Raw genomic sequence first — 18,651 nt, forward strand, 5'->3', positions numbered from 1 at the left:
CTTAACCTCAGTGAATTAACTTCGAACGTTAACATTTCTACGAAGATATTGGATATTTTCGTTACCCGTTATGTGTACTGTACTGTTATCAAAAATTAAATTACAATTCGCTCATCGTGAACCGTCGATAAAATATTCAGTTCCAGAGCAGATAAAAGACTCATTTTGTGTGTAAAACTTTCGCATACAAATTTTTATTTGTAAAGACTATTTATAATCGTTATTATAAATTATACTATTGTTTGTATACTAAAATACATTTGCGTTAAGAACGAAAATTGTGTGTATCAGTCCTGTTGGTATATATCACAAATTTAATTCATATCTATATTCAATTAACTTCTAAATTCAAATCACAATTTTCAACTATTCGCGATCATAACAAGTAACGTAATAAATCGAAGACTTGTCCGAGATAAATTATGATACGTAACAAAACTGGTATAAGTTACAAGTCATATACTAAAAGCTTCTCACATGATTATATCTCTGCTGCTTGCTTCCGATTTTTATATCACAGATTTTGGTATTTTCATTTTAAGTATTGTTATTTGTTTCTGAGAATAATCCTAATCTTGGAATTTAGCTGTATTTTAGCCATCGTCTAAAATGTTGTTTTATAAGTTGTAAACTTAGCGTTAATTAACATATCAGGGATTAAGTTAGTGTTTAAATTTTGCCCCATGCTACACGAGGACTATCTGCGCTAGCCATCCCTAATTTAGCAGTGTAAAACTAGATGGAAGGCAGCTAGTTATCACCACCACCCCACAAACTTCTGGGTCACTCTTTTACCAACGAATAGTGGGATTGACCGTCAAATTATAACGCCCTGAGAGCTGAAATGGGATTCGAACTCGCTCCACTCAGATGATAATGTGAACGCCCTAACAACCTAGCCACGCCATTTTGTCAACCTTTTATTTAACAATGTAAATAATTAGACTTTATAATTAGAGAGTCTTTTTAAAACATCAACAGAATCCTTTTCATGTTCAAGATTCATCAGACAATAAAAGTTACGCAAGGTAATTACTTACCTATCTTGCCATAAATGGGCCCATCCAATGGCGACAAGCATACAAAAACCCATGCTAGGAAGATACAGTACACGCTCAGCAATAACAAATCCAACGTAGAACAACAGGTTAGAAGCTGGCAAAAATGTAACAGTAGACAAAAACAGAGCCTAGAAAAACATGTTTTGCCTGTTCAATTCAAAGTAACTATACTTAATTGTCTGTTCTAATAGCTACGTCTGTCTATATGTATGTCTTTATATAGACATATGGTTAAAAATGATGCGAATTGAACAAAATATTGATGTAGCTTATATGTTATAAAATTATTTATAACACGATTTTTAATGCTGATAACTTATTTTACTCTTACAAACATTATAATTTACAAAACTTGACTAAAAAGCAAAACAATACAGTTAAAAAGACTACACTTTGGAAATTATTCATAATATTCTATCAATCTGTTCAAATATCTTACCATAAGTAATGGAACTCTTTATAATATTCTATCAACCTATTCAACTATCTTACCATAAATAATGGAACTCTTTGGCTATCTTCTGAAAGCCAAGAGCTACGCAACAAAATAACCAAGACGACACATAAGCACAAAGTAGAAATGTTTCTTGGATCTCCAACTGATGTTATTAATGCGATAGTACCCATGGTCCAATCGCAGCAAAGATCACAAGGGAAAAGCAGAAGCCAAGCATTTACAGACAACACATAGCTGAATGTTAGATGTCGAGTTGGGAATGGAGAAACAGAAGCCGGGTTGTCGAACCTATATGGTAATAAAATCTATTTTAAATTATTCTGTAGAAGTTTTTATTATCCAATATGTGTTATGTAAGTAACATTTTATGCAAGTTTTTAGTTAGATATGAAAGTACTTTACTCAATATTTTATTTTCACACGGGTGTTTCGTGAAAATAACATTGGGAATCTTACGTTTTAAAACTTTTTTATGTCGAATGTTTTTTTAACGTGTGTTGCCTTTTAATATATTTGTTTTGCTTTGTTTTGAATTTCGCGCAAAGCTACACGAGGGCTAATTTAACAGTGTAAGACTAGAGGGAAGGTAGCTAGTCATCACTACCCACCGCCAACTCTTGGGCTACTATTTTACCAACGAATAATGGGATTTACCGTAACATTATAACACCCCCCACAGCTGAAAGAACAAACATGTTTGGTGTGACGGGGCTTCGAATCCGCAACCCTTGGATAACGAGTCGAGTGCCTTTTAATATATAAGTCACATATGTTTTACATAAGCTTTAAGCTGTGCACCTGTGGTATTCAATAAATAGATATAAATAAACCTAAATGTCAACATACCTTCTAAATAGATATAAACTTTTTCGCAACAATCAGTTAAACAGAAATGGGTGTTCCTGAATTTAAATTCTGACTGACGGTTGTATCTGTTTTTTGTTGTTGTTTTTTTCAGAAGGAAAAACAATTCATTAAAGCAACTCTTGTTGAAACAATGCAATTTAATAATGCTTTTCTAATATTAAAATGATAATGTTTTATTCGACTTTAACTGGAATTAAAATACTTTTAATAAGTAGGCTGCTGTTGTAATATAATTAATTGCATTAATCTTTTCATGTAATTACCTAATGATAAATTTTAAAGCGAATGAAATTCTCAGACTGTTAAGAAATAGCTCATATTTCATTAGAACCTGAAATTAAAACTCAAATTGTTATATAGAACATTTTTATTGAATTAGATTAATTACCAATTATCAATTCCTTTAATTTTATATCAAAGCTGTAATTCGTAGTAAATATCATAATTTATAATATTTGTTTCTAAATTATGTTTGACTTAAGAACAAACATAAACTGGGACTGATTGTCCATGTTTCCTTAATTGGGAAAAAAATAAATGTGATGTTTGTTGAAATTAGAGTTAGTAAAATGGTAAAAACCAGTTGTACAAATGCACTTTCTTGCAACTTCTGTGTCACTTTCAACTGATCCACATCATTTAGAAAATACCTGCAAAGTTTTACATATTTTAACAAAACTATTTGATAAATATAACTAGTAGAAATTTCACAATTTGTAATTTTTCCTAGTGCTAAAATTCGGTTTTAAAGCGAGAGTAAGCGCCATAAATCTTGAGGAAATAAAGATAAATAAGATAACCCAAAGATAGTTAAAGTAAAAAATAGCGTTTCTGGATCATTGAGGGACATTAAAGACAGTTTCTTCATTGCAAATATTTCTTAATGTTTTTTCAAAATTGAATTAGATTTAAATCTCGTCAATATTTTCGAAAAACAGAATATATTCAACTACGTTGGAACAACCTTGCCTGTTTTAACAATGGTTAAATTCAAACGAACAAAGTTTAATGATGAATCACAGGGTTCGTATAACTGCGCTATTCATCTGGAAATCTGTTAAATCCTAATCAAAAACGGAACGCTTTCTGAAATAACATATCAATAACTTTTCTGTTTTATTTTCTTGAAATCAATAAACTGAAATAATTCTGCTTGAAACATTTCTCTTAACGTAAATCGTACATGAAAGGCTCGATTATTATTTCAGCTCATGTTTAACATGCCTCAAGATATGCAGCTCTTTCCAAAATTAATCTTAGTTTTATTCAATTGTGAAAGAGATATTACATTTGTTGAAACATCCTGCTAGAGAAAATGATTTATCTAGAAACTATGCAACTTGAGAAACCTTTACGTTTTAAATATATTAAATTCAAAGTAGTTTTGAAACTATCGTAACTTGGAAAGGCAATTTCTTTACGTGACATTCGAGGTTGGCTCAGTTTATACCGTTACATGATCAGAGAACACAATTAAGTCAGTTAAATTAGTTTGAATTCCTTTCAATACAAACATTAATTATTTGTATCTAAGAAAATATATCATGTTTAAAGGAGAAACAAACATTTACTTGAAGATATTAATTGAATATATTAAATAAATAATTTATAGGGATGGATAAATATAAATAATATCAAAATGTGCATAACTAAATAGTTATATTAATAAAATATAGTTGAATAAATATTCATGCCTATCGGATAGAGACAGATACGAATAATAATATATTTATAGCCAAAATATCAAGAGAATTGTGTACAAGCGAAGAGAATTTATACAAATATATTGCCTTATTTTAAAATGTTAACTTATTAAATAAAAAGTCATGGTATTTTCTAGTGATTATCGTACAGTGATACACATTCTGGGTCAATCGTTGAAACCGTGATAGTCTGGTGTACGCTCTTAAATTTTCAGCTAAAGGTGCATTATAAAAGTGACAGACAAAAGTAGCTGCAAAGATGACCCGTGCTTATGACTAGTGTCTTCTCTCCGATCCACAATTCTAAATTAAGAAGGGTTACACCTGAACCTGGAGTTTCTGACCTAGCTGATTTAGCCAATGTGTTAGCTAATAGGTTATTTTTGTTGAAAACGCAGTTACCATTAAATAACAAGCTGTATCAGACAATGTTAAACAGAGCAAATATGGCGCTGCAGAGAAAGTAAAACGCACATTAGTTTTATGAAATATTCTGTTCCAAAGAGCAACGAAAACGTTCATATATAACAATGAAAAACGTTTAAACAGAGAAATTCCAGACATGTGAAGAAGAAAGAAAACAGAGAGAGTGGTGTTTTACTTTTTTATACAGTAAAGCAATTACAGTTTGCTTTTTTTCTCTATGGCTGACTAGAATTTCTGATATCTTCCAACAGGCAACTACAAATTAGTTTCTAAGTACTGTGAAGAACTCAGGAAGTTAATATGGGGCTGAAGGCATTTAACTACAGTTAACAATTAAATAATAATCAGTCAAGAGAAACCTTACTTTTTCTTTGTTTAACAGAAATCTCGAAAGTGTTACACGTAGACGAAAGCATTTATGGGGGTTTCTGTGTGTTTTTCATCTAGTATTTCTTCTGCATGAATGTTTTAATCCTTTTGTCCCAAAGATTAAAAAAGCTTGTGTGTCTCTCTATATATATATATATACATATATATATCAATAAATATTTTAGCTGCCGCTGCTTTTTACACGCCGGTTGATGGTTCCTTTTTGTATATTTTAACATTTTCTCGTCCGATTCCCGAAGCTAAGCAACATCAGGCCCGGTTATTACTTGGGAGGGTGACACCCTGGGAATACCGGGTGATGATGATATTACTTTAAAGTCCCCGCTGGTACAGCGGCAAGTCTACGAATTTACAACGCTAAAATCAGGGATTCGATTATCTTCAGTGGACTCAGCAGATAGCTTGATGTGGCTTTGCTATAAGAAAACATACACACACATCTATACATTTTCCTTCGTGGTCGAGCAGAAAGGCTAAAATATCTATTTTTTAGCTTTATACAGCCATTACCTTTTTCATATTGTTTGTTTCTTAAACATAAATTTACTTCAGTTAATTTTGTTTAGAGAAGAAAAATTTTGATCAATTTCTGAGAAGACCACCTTATCAGCAATCCTCAGTTAGTCTAAGACAAAATACGTTAATCGTTCAAGTTTTAGAATGACCAGCAAATTCTGCGACTTTCAAAACTGATCTAACGGAATAAGACAGAGGAGAATTAAAATCACTTTAAAATATTTTCTCTTCATAAACGGGTAGTAAAAAGTATAAAAATTTAATCCGTTTATTTTATCTTAACATGAGCAAAGAGAGTTTATCACGTACCATAAGAACAATATTCCAGATTTCTCCGTATTTTTGGAACTTCATCCTTTTCCTCGATCGTGTTACATCCGGTGATCATAATTACGCACCATTTTCTGATACCGTAATTTACACTGTAGAGAGATACTATAAAGGACGCTGGACTGTATCTTAAACTTTAAGTCGTGATAACCTTCAGTGTTCTCTACCTTAAACTTCAGATCATGATAACCTTCAGTGTTCTGTACCTTAAACTTCAGATCGTGATAATCTTCAGTTATCCTCTACTGTATGTGCACATGAACGTTCACGTTGAGTAGAAAAGGACAAAAAAAATCAAGTCACTCTGCATCTAGCAATTTGAAAACTTGTGTTTGAATAGGACTAGTTGTGATTGCAATTTCTTTACGAAAACACATGTTAATTTTACGGTGTATCTTGCACGATTTTAAATTATGAGCCTTTATAAATTTCAAATCGTTGTTAATTGTTACTTATACAAGATAATGTGTTCACCTTTGTTGTAATTATTCTTTGAACCGGAATATTCTTAGTCGTATTTAAGGCCTGACCATTGTGAATTAGAGTATTGCTACAGTTCGTTGCTGTCCGAAACGTTTTGCTGTGGAACGTTTTTGCTTTTGTGGTGAGCATTGAAAGTTCTCTTTGGTTTTTCATGATTTAACAGTATTGCTATTTGAAGAATTATGTTATCCATATGTAAGTACCATTGTATAATTTCCCTGTTGAGTGGTTGGGTGCTCACCGTGAACCTATTAATTAATTGTGAACTAAATATGTCATTCTTAGAATATCACTGCATTGCGATAACATGTCACCGTATTAATACACGATCTCTTAAAAGTAAAATACAGTATATGTTCCACAGTGGATAAGCTTATACCGCATATAAATCTATTTATTTATCTTCTTCTTAAATTACTATATAATCCAGTGTTTACAAAGTACGTATAAAACGTATTTTGTATCCACTTTTAAAATGTTAAAAACCATGTAACACGATTGCTTTCGAAAGGTGGACTTTTCTTTTTAATTATCCCCTGAAGAAGAAAGGTTTGCCTTGCGAAAGCGCTCGGATTATAAGAGTTTTAACATTTTATATTAAGAATCTTGAGCCCATGTGTTTATTCTGACATCATGGATTTTTATCTATTATTATGATGATAGAACGCCCTCACCTATTGAACAGCGGTAAATGAGGACCCATCAGATTAAACCTTATTCCTATCATTAAAAGAGCTGTCAATCCAAGAAATCCGATTCTGGCAACCGATTTCCTTATCCATAATGACATCAGACCACGGTCTAACGGAACACACTGCCGAAGATGAGTGAGATTAGAAACCTGAAATTAAGTAACATGTTTGATATTTTTTATGGAGAAACGGTTAAACCTAAAATGGAACAGTAAACATATCTATGTCCAATTTCATAAAGTACAAATATTGTATAACATCATAAACACCATTAAATACATGCTATTAAAAATACAGGAATATCAATCCTACATAAGAATGTACTTCTGCAAATTTTTATAGACAAAAATCTTTAACTCTCTATATAATCTAAAGCTTCCACTATCTTTACAAACACCTTAAAAGTGTACTTTTTTTTAGTTTTCTCATTTATTTTATTAGGATTTTGAGTTTTATTTTTCAGTGATGGGGAAACTTATAATTAGTGTAATAGAATGAGAAATAAATAAGAAGTATAGAAAATGTAGCATTCTTAAATTCCCCGAAAGGGGGCTGAAGTTGTATATTATCTGTTAGTCAGTTAGTAGACACTAAAATTTCATCACATTCGAGACGCTTAACGTTGCACACTGTACTGTGGTATTGTCGGTAAAACATACACATATCGTGAATCATAAGAAAAATTGTGCACTCTCTAGGCTATAACACAGCACACCATATGATCTTCAAAAGCAATAAATAAAAATATTTGTTACACTTACTTTTGGTTTTATTTACTCTTGATAAAAACCTTTCGAGGACCATTCATAAATACATTTAGTTTAAAATATGCTTTCCTACGAATTTGCTTCGTGAATTACAATCACTTCTTATTAACTTATTCGGAATTACAACTGGCATGTATTCATGTACACAGCAAATATACTACTATTAATTAGAAAGACACAAATATCTACTGTTTATCTATTTATCTATCAATGCATATTTCTCATAACATTATCCAATTTTTACTTGTTATTTAGTAATACTATTTTAATTGCATTTTTTTAAAGATTGACTTATATTATGGTACTTCTAATCTTGTAATCTTTATTTACCTAAACCAATGAATAACCTTAAAAGAAATCAATTTCCAGACGTCTTCTAATAATTCCACAGTTATCAGTTTAGCTTTTTGTTTGCATACTCTATTGTTTCAACATAGAGTGGCAAATTTCGATATATTACTATCGAATAATTAAAATAACTGTCATGATTATATTTATTCAAATTCATGTTCATTTTGACCATCTTACAAGTCGTATGATTTTCAAATACCGTGCGTGTTTTGAGAACTACAAATGATGTATTAAAAATATAGTTTTATCTTTTTAACTTATAAAATGAAAGCAAAAAAATTATTAAAATCTAGATATACATTCAGTGATTATATAAAATATGATTGTATTTTATTCCTAAAATGTTTAGATACGACGCTAGAGTCCTAGCCAGAATAACAATCCAAACAGAAAAACAAAGAGTATTTAATAAACATGTTTCTCACTATATTTACTAGACACATAATAAAGTGTTTTAACTAGTATGCGAGAAAATTTCTAAAACTTAAGTGTGACGAAAATTTTCTACTATGTTTTCTTATACCTTCATCGAGAGTAAGTCATACACAGCACAGACCACCAAAACAGTCAAACACTGTTCTTTACACAGCGTTCCACACACAGCAAGGGCTGCAGTTTCTATACAGCAGCGCCAACCTGAAAATAATACAAAAAGAATAACACTTTAATGTATCATAATTCAATAGATTTAGTTGAATTATTACATTAATTACCATGGTAAAATTATAACATTTTTATGAACCTTGTATTTATAAAATATGTTAGCGATTTACTCAGAACGTATTACACGAGTTATGGTCAAGTTACTCAGTCGAGTATACAAACTTATAAGTGGAAATACACTTGCATCAAGCACAACTTCATAATCATATATTACCTACATTCTAGAACTCTAAAAATCAAATGTTAACAGTGTTTCATTGAGCGGCATGAATATTAATTTACTTTTTATTGAATCTCGAGAAGTGAGAAAATATATTTTTCATTATTCATATATATCAAATGTCACAAATAGTAGTACCAGAATGTTTGTGGAATAATAGCCTATTATTTTAAAGTTACCTAAGGTGTAATGAACATGCGGAGCACGTATGAGGCATATAAATATATATTTTATGGTGTCCACCACATATAAATTTTGTTCTATATATATACATGGTGCTCTCATTTGTAACTTGACATTCAGAAATGTAATGTATTCATGCACCCATTGTAAATACATGTTTAAATGTCTGACGTGACTCTTGCCTGTTTAACATTTCTGCTTTACTTCCTCCGGTATTCATTGGTGTTTATTTTATTATATTCAATCGGTAATGTTTGGCATTTATTACTGTGATCTGACATGAGTAAACTTATTTTTCTCTTTGGTGGTTTTTCTATTACGAAAAGACACAGTTGTCCAAAGTACACATCTACAGCGAAAGATTATTGCAAAATTGAAGAAAAATAATGCACGTTTTATAAAGGAAATAGAAATCGTAACTCGTGCATATTATTTATATTTTAGAAGCTTTCGCGCTTTACAACAGCGAAGTAATACGTGGTACTGAGCTGCAGTTTTAAACGATTTGTGTAAGTACGTGTGTGTGTGTATAAACTATGCTAAATGTGCAAATGTCACCGCAACTATAATAAGTCTGATCATACTCAAAGTGATTATGTAAATCTTCCCAAGAATAGAATGGATTTTTTTTATTTAACAATTTGTGTCTTGTTTGTTTAGAGTATTCGCAGAAAGTTATATAAAAGCTACTGGAGACAGCTATATCTAATTTTGAAGTGAAGGAAGCCATTAAACAACATCCACCGCCAACTCTAGGGTTACTTGTATCTAAATGCTTAATGAGAACTGACAGTCACTGTTATTACACATCCACGACTCCAAAATGCCATGCGCGATTTTGCGGCAATGTGGTAGGGACTTCGGGATTTCGGATTCATGACTGGGCACACCAACTACGAGAGCCTTCCAGTGGCACAGCAGTATGTCTGTGGACACATACTGTTAGAAACTGGATTTCAATACTTGTGGTCGACAGAGCACAAATTGTCTTTTGTGTAGCTTTGTGTTTAAATAGAAAAACAATCAAACTACTAGGCTACGTTTGACAATAAAGCATCAACTATTTATGAAGTGTGTAATAATTCGTGCAAATTAAATTGCGCTCCCGTGTTTATCATGATATTACTCCACACATATAGGCAGAATTACCAGATCTCTCCTCCATGAAGGAACTCTGGTTAGGTAGGTTAACGAGTATTTGTAGGCATACCGAGGGAAGTTTTGTACTATAAATGAAACACTAAAATGCAACGAATCGTTGCAAGCACGAAGAAAGTTTATTTCTCCGTAGATCCAAGAGTGCTTGTTTATGCTGTACTAAAGTTTGTTTGTTTTTTATAGTAAAAGGGTGAGAATTAGATATAGAGTATGTGGTACAAAATAAACTTTTATTCATGCATAAAACTATTTCTTCAATCTAATATACATTTACTGTAAATAATAGATTTGTGCATGTTTGTTAAATATACGCAGTGAGTATTCTGTGAACGCTGTGCTAAGTATGAAAGAATTATTATATAAAATTGAAAATGTATAAGCAGATCCAGTTTGTAGCATATATTTAGTCTCACCAAAACAAAAGCTTATACGTCACTGAGAATATTACATAATAAATACTATAAACATTATACATTTAAAAAACTCTGTTAAAAAGTTTGTTTTATTTTATTGTTTTTTTTTTGTATTTGGGCAAAGCTACACGAGGGCTATCTGCGCTAGGCGTCCCTAATTTAGCAGTGTAAGACAAGATGAAAGGCAGCTAGTCATCACCACCCACTGTCAACTCTTGGGCTACTCTTTTAGTGGGATTGATCGTCATATTATAACGCATCCACGGCTGAAAGGGCGAGCATGTTTGGTGTGACGGATATTCGAGCCCGTAACCATCATCCAGGATTAGAGTCGAGTGCCTTAACTACCTGGCCGTCCCGGGCAAGCATCATTAGAATTGATATATTTTACATGATTAAGCCCAAAAGCATGGAAGGAGTCGTATTTCCTGACACGGACTTGACATTTGAGAGACTATACAACTCATAATAACATTGCTCTGCTAATCTTTACAAAATGCTTGTGAAGTAGTCTGATTTCTAATTACAATTATCAGGGTTTAGTGAGAAAGGGTACATCCCATACCTGTTTTTTATAGTCAAATAATGCAAAAGTGTGAAAAAGTAAAACCGTAATACTTCTATATCTTTATATATTCACTGGAATACAAAGTTACGATTACTTAAAATAGCGTTTTATTAACTGCAGCGACACCTGAATAATATATTTTTATTCCATCACTAATTTTCAAATAATTTTTAGTAGAAGATTTTAATACCATCAGAATAAAATAGTATACGAAATTTATTATTTGATCTCGGTTGTCGCAATGACGTCAAAACGTATCCAACACATTGTGCCCAACACTCTAAGGCCTTTATTGGAACCACTTCATAAATTGTTATTTACATACATATATTTAGATGTCGCTTTAGTCAGTGAAGCGTCGTTCCAAATAAATAAGTCTAGTTTCATTTAAAACGCGATAGATGTAAATTGAATGGAACTTATATGTTTTAATTTTATGCTGTCTATTTTATACAATATAAAAAGGGCCTTAACTTTTGTCATATCTTGTGTGTATAATATGACTTTTATTTTGTATTTACCAGTTTTTTCTTAGGTGGAGCTAGCTGTTCCTTATTCCACATAGTATTATGCATTCCATTTATTGCATAAAATATATATTATACGAGGGGTTTTAAAAACGAGGCAGAATTTATTATTTACTATGTTTAACGCTTTAATTTATTAACTTGTTGTATTTATTTGTTACAGAGTTTCCCAAATTCAAAAGTACTTTCGTGCGCACCACGAGGAATTCAGGGTCTTATTTTTATATTTTATTTAGGTTATAATATCAGAAAAACTAAAACATCAAGTAAAAAAAGAAGTCTAAAGGGCTTACTTTGTAACATTCTTTCACCACAACATGAAACATACAGAAGACATGTCTGAAGTGATTAATGGCCTTGTGTTCCTTGGGAAGTACTTCGAGAGCAATGGTAGTCAAAATGAGGCTCTTGGGAAAAGTCGTGTTGATAAATGTTTGTGAAATAACTATTTGTTTGTATGTATTTCATTCCTGTCCAATGGAGTAGTTACGTGTAAGGATTCGTCTCTTTTCAAACAATAAAGCAACTTCAGCTCAAAATGGTAATATATTGTTGTTTCTTCTAAGACATAATTTGCTTTACCACAGAATTCGAGCAATATATAGTTATTTGATTTTTTCTTGTTTCAGATCCAATTTTTAGTATTACAAATTCTTTTTCAGCTCTAAAAGTTTACGTAATCTATCTATTTATAAATGTATTTATACAGTACTCATTAAAGTAAACTTTAGGCTCTTCAGTTTAATATTATAACGGCCCCGCATGGCCAGGTGGGTTGTAAGGGCGCTCGACTCCCAGGCTAAAAGACATGGGTTCGAATCCTCATCCAGCAAACATGCTCACCTTTTGAGCCGTGGGGGCGTTGTAATGATATGGTCAATCCCACTATTCATTGGTAAAATAATAATAGCCTAAGAGTTGGCTGTGGGTAAGGGTGACTAGATGCCTTCCCTCTAGTATATAGTCTTCGTCCAGCTTTGCGCGAAATACTAAATATACCAAAACCTTATGACAAGGAATACCGTTTCAAAAGTTATAATGGTTTGCTCAGTTTAAAATATGTAACACTTGGAAATTTTAAATACTGGTGTACTAATGCATTTTGGCGAGGGCATAGTGACTGGTGTATCAGACTGTGAATTTGAGAGCCCAAGGTTCACATCCTGGTGCTGCAAATTAAAAGACGAGCAAGGCACTACGAGGAAATGGATGCATTATAAGAATGACGGTCAAATCCTGCTATCAGATTGTTTTGGTGGTAAGTGCCATTAATTAATTGCTTTTGTAGTGTAAAAGTTTAAATTTAAGGAAGCTAGCTGGGACTTATGTAACTTTATGTGATTGTTCGAAATGTAATAACACTCTATTCTATATATTCTATAGAGTTTAACCAAATTTTTTCAAACATGACGTGCAAATCGTTATATGTTATGCTATACTTCGATGTACACCTGGTAATAACATCTAAAAGAATTGGGTATTATTTTAAACGAATATATAAAATGCTTCAATGCATTTACTTTGAAACATTTGCTATCTTCTCACCTATTACCATGAATCTTTTCATTTCAAGAAACCGAAAGATCACTACATTAACCAAGTTCATGGTCATAACGTGACTTCATAATTTTATCTCGAAGACGTTTTCTTGCTAAATCCTTTGTAATTTTGTAGACTGGCATAAAATTCGAAGTTTCCCTTTAAATTTGTCACTTCAATTTAATGTTTTTTGCGTGTTTTTTTACTTTACGATATTAAAAAGGGTAATGCCTCTGAGAAACATCCTGTAGTAAGCTTCGTTACAAGTGAAACAGGAATATCAAATTAGTTACGATAAAACTTTGGTGTAAAAATAATAAACTGTTAAAATATTAATCTCTATAAAGAGAACGTTAAACCTCTCAGAAGGTGTGGACTGGACGCGGCCTGGTGTCTGGCTGTGATCATAGGGTCTGGGGAATGAGAGGTCATGCCAGTGGACACACACTGCTCTTTCATCTACTGTTACGTTAGAAAAGTGAAAAGCATTCCTATTATTCAACTAAAAAAAAGCCGAACAAAACGTATGTGGCCAATGGCGTTGCTAACTAGATTGCCTTATCTAGATCCTAAGTTTTTATAAAACGACTTTAATCCACGTGCTGTTTAGATTTTTTAAAAAATACAATTCTTCAATGGATGCTTTGCTAAAATTGCTTAATGAATACGAAAGCTTCTATGAGTGTATTTCCTGTACCTGTATATATATACATTTAATTTTACCATTTGTATAGAAGTACTATACTAGTAGTAATTGTACTCTTCTTTGAAGTTGCACATTTTTTTGCTTGTACATTCATACATGTTTTTTTGTTTTTTTCATTTATGGTATAAGTGACTTCATTTAGTAGATTATTGTATTGTCTTGTTTTTCTGCAATAATCGCCTGGGCTACTTAACGCTTTTCAAAAATGATCCTAAACAGGTTAAATTAATTTTAGGCCTCTCTTAGATTTATAATGAAATACTTAGGTGTTTTGGCGAGTGAATTAGAAGTAGAAATCCAATTGACTGCTTATATTAACTTCTTATCTGTCTTCATAACAGTTGCATACTGATAGGGATATACATTAGCATACATCTGAGCTTAGTAATCTTTCTGGCACATGAGTCATTATATATCATTAAATAGGCAATTAACAGTTTATCAAAAACATTAATTTTCACTAGTTACTTTGTAACGGCCATATCTCACTCATACAAATGAGCTTTCGTTGGTTAATTATTAACGCATAACTATTTACATTTTGTCGTCCAATGTTAGGAAAAGCTCAGACGAAATTATCGACCATATATATTTTGTGTAGGTTAGCACCAAATCATTCAAGTCATAAATATGTGAAATTTATGAATAGGTTTTTCCACAAATAACGTTCATGGCAGGTAATTTCATGCCCCGGTGATTCCATCTGAAATGGTATTTAAGGAAACAAGTGAGGATTAAATCGATAAAAGTAGCTTAAAGATTGTTAATTATTTGTTATAGACACGTGTTTAGCACTTTTAAATTGTATATTATTCTTTCATTGGTTTGATTAGAATAGGAATCAGTTTTATCCTTCCCTTGAAACAGAATTGAAACACAAATAAATTCATGACTTTGAGCACTATATTTCTACAGTCGTTTTGCGTGTTCTCATAATGGTGAACAGCTTGTTTGTTTAGATTTCGTGTAGATAACAGAGGTTTTCTTCTATACCATAGCGTTAATACACTTGAATCAGGAGAATTTAATCTGAGTTAATATCTTTCTTTCTGATTTTTTGGTGCGTATAGAAAATTACGTTAAGATCAAAGTTATTTGATAAAACAAGTCAAACGTTAGACTCTATACTCAGATAAGCTTTGTTAAATCCGAGTTGTTCTTTTTCGTAATTAAGTAAGGCTATTATATGAGAGGGGCGGTGCTCTCACAATCACGTTGTAAGCAAGTATTTCTAGTCATCAAGTAGTTATTCTAGATAAGGCTATTACTTGATTAGCTTGGCACGTCTCGTTTTATGAATACATGTGCGTTACGGTAACATTAAGTTGTTATATAAGCTTGAAAAGAGTGTACGTTTTATTTCTTTTTTTGCCATCCAAATACGTTATGTGGATCCGAAACTAAAGAAATAAATTTTAGTATTAATATTTTTTGTCTTAGACATTTAACTATCCGTAAAAAGCGTAAAACTAAACGTGAAATTCAATCTTAAAATACATAACGTAATGAACACGACAACTTGTTATAAGTGAAGGTAACGTTCTCTATAGAGGCTTCATATTTGTTTGAAGTAGAACTAAATGTGTATTTAATTATAAAAACGTCGTCAGAAATGTTTGTCGATAAAAAGAGTAAAAAGAGAATATTTTATTACGACTCTTTATAGGTTAGCACATATAGATTTTGAAGTGATCTATCAGAAAGTACGAGGTGATTAATCAGACGAACATTTGAAATGCAATTAAACTGAAGCTAGTCTAAAGATTATTAAAACCACAACAGTGTTAATGAAACCACACCTAATAAACAGGTTAACATTGAACTTGAGCACTTTTATAACATTTTGCACGAGTAAGTGATTTAGCTCGATTACTTTGATGGTGGGTTTCAGTTACTTATTGATTATCTGTCGTTGTTGTTTGAGATGACGAGGAATACATAAATAAGTGTATAAGAAAACATTTTTCCTCTACTATTTGTCCGTAAAGGACGGCATACATCAATTTGGAAATACGTGATAATATAACATGACACAGTCATTTCTAATAATATTTCCAAAGAGGTGTTATTAGAAGGTGATACGAAACTTACCCACGTGTTTTTGACGCTGTATAAGCCGTACGTAGTGAGACAAGGCACTCAAGAAGAACACAGCTGAAAGAAGCTCAGCTCTTCCAACCACACCGGCAACCTGTGGAAGATATAAGTGAAATTAAATCTCATACAATGTTAAAGTACAGTAGTAATGTGATCACGGGGAAGGGGAGCAAAGGCTATTTGCTAGGTTTTCGGTTAATCAGAGAAAAGTTTATGTATCTGGTCATTGTATTTCTTGAGATCGATCACAGTATGCATACACCTGCGTTTGTCCTAACAAAGCTAAGAGAAGATTTATAAGTTTTTTCACGACACACGTGTTTTCCGCATAGGCATTAATTAATCTCGTATTTCAATCGTTTGTTTTTGTAGGACTCAGTAAGTATCAGTATCCCATCATTAATTGTTAATATACTATACATCTGCAACATAAATATTTATTTCTTACGCATCTAAAAAGTTTTGTATACAGATAATAAATACCAAACAAGGACAATTAAAAACATAAAATCGCTTGAAGTCGTTAAACATCAGTTGTCAGTTAAAGAGTTCGTATTAACTTGAACTTCTGACTTAGGTAACATCATAATCTTGACCCTTCAGCATGCTATGTTTAACAGATAAAGCTAACGTAATATGGATTAAAAGCTACCGTAAAATCATCGGGGATGTTCGACTTATAATATCTAGGTCGCTGGATCAAAGCCTGTCACCAAACATACTCGCACATTTAGTCACGAGTGAGTTATAAATTACGGTCAATCCCATTATCCATTAATAAAACGGGTGGGTTTTAACTTTGAGAAATTTTGGGCGAAATTCAAGCAAACATGTGTAAGAAATTAACAAGTGATAATGAATATCTAATCACAGATATCAATGATATTCGTCAATGTCCCGTATCATTCTCTCTGTGAGCTAGAATCGTGGGTCGACTGCTACATGACTCGTTCCCAAAAAATGCTCTGTTTCTAAGGTTTCAGTTTCTATACCAGTGACAGACAAATCCGACTATTTGACAAGATAGAAGTAGCACAAAACTTGGCGGAGAGGGTTTCTGTTGATTAACCAAGTTCACTTTAGTCTATCACAACAAATTTATAAAAAGAGCTATACGCAGGCAACCCTTGTGTAGCTTTGCGCAAAATTTTGAAACAAATGAAAGAAAATGATTATCAGAAGATACGGCCAAAATGTATTATGTTAAAAAAAAGTTCAATGAATCTTAGCGTGCAGAATCGCAGAGACGGTATATGTGTAAATCTTTAAAAGAATGAGAATACTGCGCAATTATTAGAAGCTCTAACACAGATATTGTAAAAGTGTTTGTAAGTAAAATATATTTGTATTCTGTTAAATCTAAACTGCCTGGTACGTCAGTTTGACACACCTGTCGTATGAGTCGTTCTATTGCATTGCCACAATAGTTTCAAACTTGGACTGAACTACCTGCAGTTTATATAACGTTTGCAAATAAAACATTTCAAAATTATTTCATTGTGATATCCTTTATAATAAAAAAAATCAAAGTGCTTGCCTTTGTTATCAATTTCAATATAAAAGTTTTATATTAAGAAATCTTTTTTTCCTTTTAGTTTTGATCCGGAAACGCCGCACACATAGCCATTACATTTACGACTACTGACGTACAATTCAAATCACTCTTTTCACCATAAAAATTACAAGAAACTCGACGCCCTTAAAATTATTAATGAAAAAGTTTCATTTAATATACATGTTTCAAATAGTTGTATATTAATTAGTTTATATATATTTTTTGCCTTTGTGAGTTTTCACAAAAGGTTACTTAGGCCGATGAGGCCTGTAAACAATGGACTTGTCGTCGAATCAAAATTTGATAAGGTCGAGTGAGAAATAACCTGAAGAAACTCTCATATTATTCCACAAAAACATTTCTTTATTCTATCACAATGCAACATTCTAATTCAAATGGAATACAAAATAATAAAGTAACATTTTACAAGCTTCAAAACAATCAGTACTGTAACTGTTACGTAAGTTGTTCACAAACAGTCTTTCTCAGCGAAAAAAATTATATTGACTTATAAATTTAAAACAAGTAGAAAGATGAGATTTCATACCATATTTTGACCATTAACCCAAGATTTCTCTGAGCTGAGATAAAGACAATAGCTTTGATTGGCTCGCAAACAATTAGCTCTGGATAATGGAAATTTTTACAGCATACTTCTGTGAGTCTGATATTTGTTTAAATGTGAAATGCATTTGATATTGGAAAATTCCTGAAGAAACATGTCTCAATATTTCTGAATACCCAGTTGTTTGAAAAAACCCTGTGTGGCATCAGGTTGTTAAAGGTACTGTACTTCGAATAAAGTGGAAAAAACTACAAGTTGTGTTTGTTGAGAGAGTAAACTCCTTTGGAACCAAAGTGCTTTGTGACGTCGTATGTAAAAAACGTTCTAAACGAAGGATTATAAAAAGTCACTTTTATGTACTGTTGTGTTGAAATGGTACTTGTAATAACATTTCTGGAAGGTTTCGTATGCAGA

At 32.0% G+C, this 18,651-nt stretch overlaps 1 protein-coding gene across 3 annotated transcripts in view; it reads right to left on the reverse strand.

Annotated features, from left to right (window-relative positions):
• Positions 1-18,651, reverse strand: part of LOC143256852 (protein O-mannosyl-transferase Tmtc3-like) — a 136,569-nt gene that overhangs the window by 43,526 nt on the left and 74,392 nt on the right. For all 3 annotated transcript variants that reach the window (XM_076514614.1, XM_076514612.1, XM_076514613.1), the window contains exons 5-9: positions 16,112-16,211; positions 8,567-8,679; positions 6,908-7,074; positions 1,554-1,806; positions 1,041-1,189 (exon numbers count right to left, since the gene is read on the reverse strand). In XM_076514614.1, coding sequence (XP_076370729.1) covers positions 1,041-1,189; positions 1,554-1,806; positions 6,908-7,074; positions 8,567-8,679; positions 16,112-16,211 — 782 coding nt within the window. The remainder of the gene's footprint in view (positions 1-1,040; positions 1,190-1,553; positions 1,807-6,907; positions 7,075-8,566; positions 8,680-16,111; positions 16,212-18,651) is intronic.

Source organism: Tachypleus tridentatus, chromosome 7 (genome assembly GCF_004210375.1).
Source record: "Tachypleus tridentatus isolate NWPU-2018 chromosome 7, ASM421037v1, whole genome shotgun sequence".
Classification (NCBI taxonomy): Eukaryota; Metazoa; Arthropoda; class Merostomata; order Xiphosura; family Limulidae; genus Tachypleus; species Tachypleus tridentatus.